General features: G+C 51.9%; 1 protein-coding gene across 4 annotated transcripts in view; it reads left to right on the top strand.

The window, feature by feature from the left end:
• The first annotated feature begins 242 nt into the window (after positions 1–242).
• Positions 243–10,977, top strand: part of Mfhas1 (malignant fibrous histiocytoma amplified sequence 1) — a 90,515-nt gene continuing 79,780 nt past the window's right edge. The window contains exons 1-2 of one of the 4 annotated variants that reach the window (XM_032919489.1): positions 245–908; positions 939–3,795. In XM_032919489.1, the coding sequence (XP_032775380.1) occupies positions 810–908; positions 939–3,795 (2,956 nt within the window). In that variant the 5' untranslated portion in view covers positions 245–809. Of the gene's footprint in view, positions 3,796–10,977 lie in introns of all 4 variants that reach the window. The other 3 variants (XM_032919490.1, XR_004389793.1, XM_032919488.1) reach the window with 3 other exon arrangements.

Genomic DNA, 10,977 nt, shown 5'->3' with positions numbered 1-10,977 from the left:
AACCCAGAGACCCCGGAGTCTACACCAGCCTTGAGGACCGCACCTGGTGCGCCTGGCGCAGGGAGAGGTCCATGTCGCCAGCCCCACTGCCGCTGCAGCCCCCAAACCCCAAGCCTGCGCTCGCTTGCAACTCCCGCCCCTGGGGCGGTGCCGGGAACAAGCGGCACCTCCGCCGGTCACGTGGGGGCCGCTCCACCGGGCGGCGCTGTAGCTTCCCGATCGCGCTCTCCCAGCGCCGGGGACGCGGCGCTCGCGCTCCCGCCCGAGCCGCGGGGAAACGGAGACAAGGAGACGCCGCCACCTCCGGCGCCCCGGCCCTGCTCCCGCAGCATGCCCGCCGCGGAGCCGAGCGCCGCCCTCCTCCTGCAGCTCGCGGAGGCGACGCCGCCGGCCTCCGGGCCGCCGCTGCGAGGGTAGCGGGGCCGGAGTCGGCTACTGAGGCAAGGCGAGGCGGGCGGAGCTGGAGGAGGAGCAGGCATCCTCCGCGGCGCGGCGGGCGGCGGCCCTGCTGCCCGGCGCGCCCATGGCCCGGGAGCACGGAGAATGCGAGCCGCGTTGCGCGGCCGCAGCCGAGCTCCGAGCCGCTTGCCCGGAGTCCCCCAAAGCTGCCTGCGTCGCTGCCGCTCCCCAGCTGCGGGCTCCCGGCCACTGGCTGCGCTAGGACCCACAGTCGCCGGCCGCGCAGGGGTGGTGGCCCGGGAGCAGCGGGAGCTAGAGGGCCCGGGAGCTGGGCGCCGGCCGGAGTCCAGCGCGGCATGCTGCTGCGGGCTCCGGTACCGGCGTGAGGGTTGTCGGCGCGGGCTCCGGCCATGGCTGGCAAGGACAGTGGCAACCTGAAGACGGTGAGGCTGTGGCGGGACGCCGCCCTGCGCGCCAGGAAGCTGCGGAGCAACCTGCGCCAGCTCACGCTCAGCTGCCCGGGGGCGGGAGGCGACTCACTCGAGTCCCCCGACGCCCCCCAGCTGGTGCTGCCGGCCAACATCGGGGACATTGAGGTGCTGAACCTGGGGAACAACGGCCTCGAGGATGTGCCTGAAGGTCTGGGGTCAGCTCTGGGCAGCCTTCGCGTCTTGGTCTTGCGCAGGAACCGCTTTGCCCGGCTGCCCCCTGCGGTGGCGGAGCTAGGCCACCACCTTACGGAACTGGACGTAAGCCACAACCGGCTGACCATCCTGGGAGCCGAGGTGGTGAGCGCCCTAAGGGAGCTGCGCAAACTCAACCTGAGCCACAACCAGCTGCCAGCCCTGCCTGCCCAGCTCGGTGCCCTCGCCCACCTGGAGGAGCTCGATGTCAGCTTCAACCGGCTAGCGCATCTGCCAGATTCCTTCTCCTGCCTCAACCACCTACGTACCCTTGACGTGGACCACAACCAACTCACCGCCTTTCCCCAGCAGCTGCTGCAGCTGGCTGCCCTGGAGGAGCTGGACGTATCCAGCAACCGGCTGCGAGGCCTACCTGAGGATATCAGTGCCCTGCGTGCCCTCAAGATTCTCTGGCTTAGCGGGGCCGAGCTTGGCACTCTGCCCAGCGGCTTCTGTGAGCTGGCCAGTTTGGAGAGCCTCATGTTAGACAACAACGGGCTACAGGCTCTGCCCGACGAGTTCAGCCGTCTGCAAAGGCTCAAAATGCTCAACCTTTCTTCCAACCTCTTCGAGGAGTTCCCCGCTGCGCTGCTGCCCCTGGCTGGGCTGGAGGAGCTCTACCTTAGTCGCAATCAGCTCACCTCAGTGCCCTCTCTTATCGCCGGGCTGGGCCGCCTTCTCACCTTGTGGCTGGATAATAACCGCATCCGCTACCTGCCAGACTCCATTGTGGAGCTGACTGGCCTGGAGGAACTGGTGCTTCAAGGCAACCAGATCGCTGTTCTGCCTGACAACTTTGGCCAGCTCTCCCGGGTAGGTTTGTGGAAAATCAAGGACAACCCGCTGATTCAGCCCCCTTACGAAGTCTGCATGAAGGGGATCCCCTATATCGCAGCCTACCAGAAGGAACTGGCTCATTCTCAACCAGCGGTTCAGCCCCGTCTCAAGCTGCTCCTGATGGGCCACAAGGCTGCTGGAAAGACCCTGCTTCGACACTGCCTCACTGAGGACAAAGTGGAAGGAGGGCAAGGAGGAGGGGACAAGGAGAAGAGCTACCTACCTTTCCCTCCCCTTGGGAGTAAGGGCATCGAGGTGACCAGCTGGACTGCGGACGCTTCCCGGGGCTTGCGGTTCATTGTGTATGACTTAGCTGGCGATGAAAGCTACGAGGTGATCCAGCCCTTCTTCCTCTCCCCAGGAGCCCTGTATGTGCTCGTGGTCAACTTGGCCACCTATGAACCTCGTTGCTTTCCTACTACTGTGGGCTCCTTCCTGCATCGGGTCGGGGCCCGTGTGCCTCATGCTGTGGTGTGTATTGTGGGCACACATGCGGACCTGTGTGGGGAGCGGGAGCTTGAGGAGAAGTGTCTGGACATTCACCGACAGATTGCCCTGCAGGAGAAGCATGATGCAGAGGGCCTAAGCCATCTAGCCAAGGTGGTTGATGAGGCCCTGGCTCGGGACTTCGAGCTACGCTCTGCCAGTCCCCACGCAGCTTACTACGGTGTTTCAGACAAGAACCTTCGGAGACGCAAGGCCCATTTTCAGTACCTGCTTAACCACCGGCTGCAGATCCTCTCGCCCGTGTTGCCCGTGAGCTGCAGGGACCCCCTCCAACTGCAACGCCTTCGAGACAAGCTGCTCTCTGTAGCCGAGCACCGGGAAATCTTTCCCAACTTACACAGAGTCCTGCCTCGGTCCTGGCAGGTACTAGAGGAGCTACACTTCCAGCCACCCCAAGCACAACGACTGTGGCTAAGCTGGTGGGACTCTGCCCGCTTGGGCCTGCAGGCAGGTCTGACTGAGGACCGGCTCCAGAGTGCCCTTTCTTACCTGCATGAGAGCGGCAAACTGCTCTATTTTGAGGATAGCCCGGCCCTCAAGGAGCACGTCTTCCACAACCTCACCCGCCTCATTGACATCCTCAATGTCTTTTTCCAGAGAGATGCTTCTTTGCTGCTTCATAAACTGCTCCTAGGGACCAACGGAGAGGGCGAGGGCGAGGGGGAAAGTTTCCCCACCATAGCAGTGCCCACTCCGGGCCAGGACCCACTCCGGGCCACCCAGCTCCATCATTACGTGGAAGGCTTTTTGTTGCACGGGCTTCTGCCAGCTCATATCATTCGGTTGCTGCTCAAGCCTCACGTCCAGGCCCAGCAGGACTTGCAGCTCCTGCTGGAGCTGCTGGAGAAGATGGGACTCTGTTACTGCCTCAATAAACCCAAAGGCAAGCCTTTGAACGGCTCCGCAGCTTGGTACAAGTTCCCATGCTACGTGCAGAATGAGGTGCCCCACGCGGAGGCCTGGATTAATGGCACCAACCTAGCCGGGCAGTCTTTTGTGGCTGAACAGTTGCAGATCGAATATAGTTTTCCCTTTACCTTCCCACCTGGATTGTTTGCACGTTACAGTGTTCAGATCAACAGCCACGTGGTGCACAGGTCGGATGGGAAATTTCAGATCTTTGCGTATCGAGGGAAAGTGCCCGTGGTGGTGAGCTACAGACCTGCCAAGGGGGTCCTGCAGCCAGACACCCTGTCCATCGCCAGCCATGCGTCGCTACCCAATATATGGACCGCATGGCAAGCCATCACCCCTTTGGTAGAGGAACTGAATGTCCTACTTCAAGAATGGCCTGGACTACACTACACTGTGCACATCCTCTGTTCTAAGTGCCTTAAGAGAGGGTCGCCAAATCCACACGCTTTCCCAGGTAGGCGGAGAGGGTGTCGGGGATTCTTTGATGCTTGGTCTTAGGTTGTGCTTTGGAGACTCTTGTTCCCCGTGTGGCAAGGATGTTTCTGTAGTTTCATAGGCTTTCCAGGAAAGCCTTTCAAGGTAAATCAAGGGCGATCGGCCAGGTGAAATCCACCAGCGTCACTCTCTTCTAATAGACTCCAACTGCCAGATTTAAACATTTCCAACTCGCCTCTTATTCTTCGAAAGCCAGCCACATTTTCTGCAGGCAGCTCGGGTGATTGCACAAAGGCTTGGATGAGTGGGACATTAGACCTGTCTGAGCCTCCATGCTCAACAGGCCTTAGACACACAGGGCGATCAGAGGGAGGAGCCTGAGTCTGTGTTGGTGGTCATAGCCTTTTGTTTAGAGTCCTTGTCAGAGTTAGGGCTGGCTTTTCCTGAGAAATCTGAAGAATGTTCTGTAATCGGGGTGAGTGATGGTTGAGTAGTCTGTAATGCATGCCTGCCTCTTGAGAGTGCAGACTTGACCAGTTCCAGAGAGAGAGGGTGAGAGAGAGAGAGAGAGAGAGAGAGAGAGAGAGAGAGAGAGACTCGCTTCTCTGAAGGGAGTTTCCTCTGACATTTCCTGGCAATTTTGAGCTCTGTAGACATTGTAAGGTAGCTTCTCAGTAAGTGGGGCTTTCCGATGGTGGTTTTTAAGTGAAGGAATGGAAAGCAAGAAAAGAAAACCCAAGAGCCTCCTAGGGTGTCTTCCCAATAGGTTTCTCCCCTCCCCTTTTGTAAACAGTTATGGGTGAATGAGAGAATTCGAGGACTAAGTCATTTGAGCTTTAAAACAAGCAAGCAAACAAGCAAGCAAACAAGCAAACAAAAAAACCCCAACACCCTCATTTAAAAAAGCACTTTTAAAGGTTCAGCAACAATGAACAGAAAGCCTGGCTCCTCCCCCCCCATCCTCCCCATTAGCATAACCTCCTCATCTTCATCATCACGCTCTGTGCAGGACCAGTCAGCTTGCTCTATCCTCCACCCTCAGGAGCGAACCCTCACCTGGCATTCCTAGCTTACATTAGTGATCCCTCTGGGTGTTTATTTTTGTGGGTTTGGGCAATTGCATAATGAATGACACGTGTCCATCATTGTAATGTTTTCTAGGGTAGTGTCACCACCCTAAAAAAAAAAAAAAGTCCTTTGTGTGTCTTTATCTGTCTCTTCCTACCAGTTTTGGGAACTCCTGGTCTTTCTACTGTTCTGTTTGGGAGTCCCCACCCCCATCCTCCCACCCCTGGTTAAGCCTTTAGCTAGGAACTGTTTCCTCCTTTTGAGGTTCTTTAACGGCTGACTTGTGTGCAGTCCCCTTAGTCGATAGTATTACAAGCATCCTTAGCACAAATCCTGGACTACTGAGCCCTTCTCGCCTTGGTCCCCCATCACCCAGGGTAGGTTGAGGGGTGATGAATGGGAAGAATGAATGGCGCTCTGATCTTTGTCTTGGCCCGAGTGACAACTAGAATGCAGCTTGGAACAGTACCGGAAGGAACAGGATACCAACATTTCCGAAGGCAATGCCTTCCCGTTGCCCTAGATCTAGGCTTAATTCTTCAGCTTGAAAAAAGCTACCATATTGGATTACCAGCCAGTGGAGCCAACCATTCTGTGTGATTATCTGGCCCTGACTTGGTGACTGCCTCGATGTGTTTGCCATTGGGTTCTATTCACGGAAGGCAAACACCTTCCTTTCTGTGTTACTAAGTTGTACAAAGGGATGGGGGAGCCCTGTATTCCCAGGGTACTCAACTGAAAGAGTTCTCTGAAACCAGTTCTTGCCTAGTGCAGGGCTAGAGTGTGAATTCAGTTGATGCCATGCACATCAAAGGGAGGCATATAGATTATTGAATGAGAACCAGTCGGAGCCTGAGGATTTCTGCTAATAATACAGTGAGGCTGGTATGATTTCTACCCTCACCTCTGCTCTTAAGTTTCCGCCTTCTCTTGTGTATGGAGCTGGCAGGGAGATGACCAGACAATAAGCCAGGGACAGCTTGTTTCTCCATTTGCCTTTTTCCATGGCCACCCCTGGGTTGGCAATCCAGGTTATAAGGAAGACATTACTTTTCAAAGTTGAGGAGGGAAAAGAGAATTGTAAGGACACCCATCTACATTGAGAAATATGCCAGCATATTTGTGCTGAGGGCTGGCGAGATGGCTCCGAAGTCAGTTAAGAGCACTGACTTCTTACTGAGATCCTTAGCCAGCAACCATGGATTTAAAATTTCTTGTGGATGAAATCCAATCACACTGTCAATGAGATTACAGATTTTCTAACAAGCACGGAATGTCTCTTATCTTATTTATGACAGAGTGTTATTTTTTTAAAATTCGTTTTGGCTTATATTTTTATCCATAAAGTAGGAGAGAGATCAGAAATATTGGGAAGGCCGACAGTATAGTGTTTTTCTTTACATTATCACAACAATGACAAAAAGAACGAGATCTTTTTTCTCTCATTTTTTTTCTGTGATTCCTATTCCTCATTAGTAACTGTCATAATTCTGAGAGATCTGCTAAGAACCACAAATAATAAAATCTAGAATGTCATGTGGGAGAAATGATAACATTTGATGTTCAGTTCTGAGAGGACACAGCCTTAGGTGATTAGAACATGTTTCAGTCTGGCAGAAGCTTTAGTCTATGTGTAGCCTTCTGTCTTTCTGTGGAGTCATTCGATTTTTAGACAGGAAATTGGAGACTTCTTTTTACACTTAAAGTCAGGTTCTCTTGTAAACTCACAGATTTATATGCAATGGTTTAAAAACTGATTTCTAAGTTTTTGTTTTGTTTTTTGTTTTTGTCTCCCTTGGGACATTAAGAACCATTTCCCATGTTGCCTGGTACCGTTAAGAAGAAACATTCCATCCCATTAATACCTTTTAAAAAGTTCTTATATGGAAAACCCATTCTGACCTTGCCCAACTCATTTTCTGGCAAGAGCTACTTAGCTGACTGAATGAGGTGGAGCTTGGGTTCTCGTGCTTTAATTTCAGAGATCCTTAGCCAGCAACCGTGGATTTAAAATTTCTTGTGGATGAGATCCAATCACACTGTCAATGAGATTACAGATTTTATTTAAGATTTATTTATTATAGATTTTATGTAAGACAACTGGGCTGATATAGAAGAGTGTGTTAAGTAAAGATTCATTTACTTATTATATCTGCATGGATGTTTAGTCTGTCTGCGTGTCTGTCTGTACAGAAGAGGATGTGGGATACCCTGGGAGTGGAGTTACAGACAGTTGTTAGCGGCCATGTGGGTGCTGGGAATTGAACCCTGGTACTCCAGAAGAGGAGTCAGTGCTCTTAACTGACTTCTGAGCCATCTCACCAGCCCTCCAGAGTTCTTCCAGAAACTGAGGACAGGACTGTAAGATGTTTAAATGTTGCTGTAGCTTAACAGGTAAAGGCACTTGTCTTGCGATTCTAGAGACCTGAGTTCCACCCCCAGAACCCATGTAAAGGTAGAAGGTGGAACAGGCCTCCACACCTGTGCTGAATTGTGTGCGCACACACAAACACAATCATTTTCCAGACTATCACTGAATATCTAATGTATTCTCTAGGTGTAGACTCCTGCCTATACCCACCATCCCCCTCCATTCCCAGAGTGCACTGTTCTTCCTATGGGATGTCTGTTCATGTTTTCTTCTCTTCTGCCTGTATCATTTAAGCCAGGATGGTCAGCCTCTTGAGGTTGGCTAGCCTGACGGACTAAGTGGCTACCACATTGGACTGCAGCAAGATTACAGTATACTGATAACACTTCTGCAATCGAATGACGGCTTTGTGGTTTTGAGTTGGAAGAATGTGTCTTGGTCTAAGTGACTTTGAATATAAGTTTTCACTCATATTCAAATATTTACCCTCTAAATTATGAGAGGTAATTGTTAACAAGCAGAAAGCAATCCAGTCAACTGAATTATCTGGTTTTCTTTAAGTTTGCCCACGTCCGTTCACACAGAGCTTTTCCATGTCTCGACAGCACCCTTTGCTCCTTCATTTTTTTTTTTTGCACCTAGTATGTACCTGTCTGACTATGTGTACCTGCCTTACTTTGCATGCCTGTCTGACCTCTTGTGCCTGTCTAACAGTATGCATTGTTCTGAATGTGTGTGCTTCTCCTACAATGTGTGCCCATATGACTATGTGTCTGCCTGCTAGTGTGTGCCCATCTGACTGTCTGTTTGTCTGGCTATGTGTACCTGTCTGACGGTGTATACCTGTGTCTGTTGTACGTACCCAACTATGTGCACCAGTCTGACCGTCTGTATGTCCTGTTCCGAGTGTGTCTGATGGTGCATGTTTGTCTGGTGCTTGGCATATTTCTTTGGTTTCAGAAGGGATTCCATATGCCCCAATACTGTCTTGATTAGACTGTTCACTTACTTCCTCTAAGCAGAGACCTGCTTGAGACTTTGTGGTCCCTGGGAGTCTCTCAGGTGCTCCCCGAGTGACTGGTACTTTGTAAGAAGAATCTCTTTGTTGTACTGTCAAGTTCCCAGGTAGTACCGGATGGCGACCCCAGGGACCCTGCCTTGGCATGCTTCCTAGGACCTCAGCACTTGCTCTTGAATGGGCCCTTCATCTTGACTACTGAAGCGAAGCGAAGTTCTTGCCTTATTATATCTAAATTTTACAATTACTGGAATCCCAGTGTGACCTAGTTGCTTGGATTGAATCAGCCATTGTTTTCGAACTCCACAAAACTTATCCAATATCTTTTTTAGCTTCACTGTGTTAATAGTGATGCCCCTGGGTCTTTATTTTTATAAACAGGCCTCATTGAACTCTGTAAGACTTTGTTCTGCATACAAAGAAAAAGCCTTGATGATGTAGTAGGAAAGCGAAATGCTGTGGCGAATACAGTTCAAAGACTGGGGAGGTCTACGTAATAATGCTCACATCATTTTAAGACACAGGAGTCTCTGCTCTCAGTTCTACGGTGTGCTCTCAAGGCAGTCCCTGCTCTGGTACTTGAGAACGTCCCAGAGAAAGACCTTTGCTTGTCATGTCACCTGCAGTTTATGCAATGCTCTGCCTCCTGCTCCCCTGGCTCCCTGGTGAACCTGACTCTTCCTCATTCACTCCATCTCTTATCTAATGCATGGATGGGTGCCCTCAGGGATGCTTGGGGAGGGCTAGTCAAGGATCTAGAATAATAGTGCCTTCTGCATGGCTGGGGGGAAGGGGCCAGTTCTTACACTTTGCACAGGAAGGGGTGTGTGGGAAGGGCCAGTTCTGGAGTGGATGTTTCTGATGGTTTTCCCCAATTTGGTCCTTAATTCTCGTCTCTCACTGGGAACAGCTTGATGAAAGACTCAGCAGCCATCATTAGCAGACTTCTGTTTGAGTTGTTGAAAACCGGGGGTGGGGGGGGGGGGGGGGGGGGGGGTGGGGGTGGGGCAAGTGCTGGCTAAGTCCTTACCTCTCTTGTCATGGGCAGCTCCCCTGCCAGTCTCTGTGGAAGTACACGGGAAGGGAAGGTCTGTTTGGGGCAGGCTCAGGCTTTCTGACATGAAACCAATTGCTGGGAATTGGGGGCATCACTTTGTCATTCTCTGGGGTTGGTGGCCTTTCCCTCGGAGGAAGTGAAAGCACCCTGGTACATATTCTCTAGTGTGGGTCTGGCCTTCATGAAAACTGGCCTTCTTCTCCTCAGAAGGACTGACAGGCAGGCGTCTCAGACACCCACAGAATGCATGTAACCAACTCCTGAAACTTAAGAGACTCCCCCCACCACACCCCTTCTCTGAGGAATGGTACTGTGCCCCCAGGGACTTGTTCCTTTTTGTCTTCTGATGTTTTCACTGCAGCTGTCTGGGCAGAACCCGGAGTTCTGAGCTGGTGGGAGAAACTCCACCGCCATCGTTTCTGAGAGGCCAAGACTTTCGTGTTATCTCTGATCCCTTGCAAGTGGGTTTTGGGTTGTTTCTGGTGTTCCTTATCTGCAAGTGTAATCTGCTGAAGTTTACCAGGAGATTTTTGTTTTTGTTGTTCGTGTTCTTCCTCTTTGTGTACAAACTCTAACTCTCACAGAAATAAATGGAGAGGGGAGATGATCAGGATGAGTTGAGTACGAGTTGACTGCCTAAAGCCTTCTGCTACCTAACCTTATGTTTAGTCCCCTAGGGCACTGGTGACTCTTCCTCCCAAAGCAGATGCTCCCTTAGCTCTTCCTCCCGATTGACTCATCCCTTCCCCTTAACTTTGACTTCCATAGTGGGGGTGGGAGAGTGGAGGAGGGGGGGAGTTCAGTGATGGAGGACCATGAAGCCATGATTGGTGGAAGTGGAATGGGTACAGGAAGGCAGATTTTTTCAGTGGTTTTACCCTTTTCCAGGCAATGTTACTTCCCAAAATTCCACCCTGGGTTCAGCCTATTGATTGGAGATCAAGGAAGACCCCGGTGGAGTAGCTGGCTGTGGTATAGGCAAGCCCATGTGTACTGCACACTTGGCAGCCACATCGATAACAATTCCCAGATAGCCTTGCCAGCAGGCTGACTTATTTGTAGAGAATGAGAAGGAAAATTTTGGAGTTATTTTTATTTTTGGCAGTAAGTGCTCAAAAAACATTTATTTCTCCAGCGTAATGTCCTAGCTGGAAACACCAAGGCTTGGTTGTTTCTTTCTTTTAAGAATAAATGAGGGAGGAGTCCCTGAGCTCCTGTTGAGAACTGTTGTTTTCTGTCTAACAGGACACCCACAAAAGGTAGAGAACACAAACAGTGAGGACCACCGTGGGGTGATGGACAGGTGGTCAGGGGAACCAGGCAGCTTTCTTGGATGCCAGATGCCCAGAGGCTCCCCCTCCTTGCTTCTGGAAAGTTCCTGCCTCTCCAAACCTTAGCCTTGGGCACCCAGGCTACCCCCACTTCCTCTCACAGTCTGTGCAGAGGCACTTACTAGCCCAGCTTGTTTTGGGGTGGGGCGGCTTCGTGAGTCAAGTGCTTGGTGTGGCTTCCCTTGCTGCTCTTTGCCTCTTGTCCTCCCTCCTCCCTGCCCTGCCCTCCTCCTCTTCCCCCTCTCTTTCTCTCCTCTTCCCCCATCCCTTTCTTCCCTTTTCTCCTCCTCCATCTCTTCTTTCCCTCTCCCTCCTCCCTGCCCTCTTCCTCTTCCCCCTCTCTTTCTCTCCTCTTC

This window comes from Rattus rattus, chromosome 13, assembly GCF_011064425.1.
Source record: "Rattus rattus isolate New Zealand chromosome 13, Rrattus_CSIRO_v1, whole genome shotgun sequence".
Taxonomy (NCBI): domain Eukaryota; kingdom Metazoa; phylum Chordata; class Mammalia; order Rodentia; family Muridae; genus Rattus; species Rattus rattus.
The sequence above is the reverse complement of the archived record's forward strand: the minus strand, read 5'-3'. Positions and strand labels throughout refer to the sequence as shown.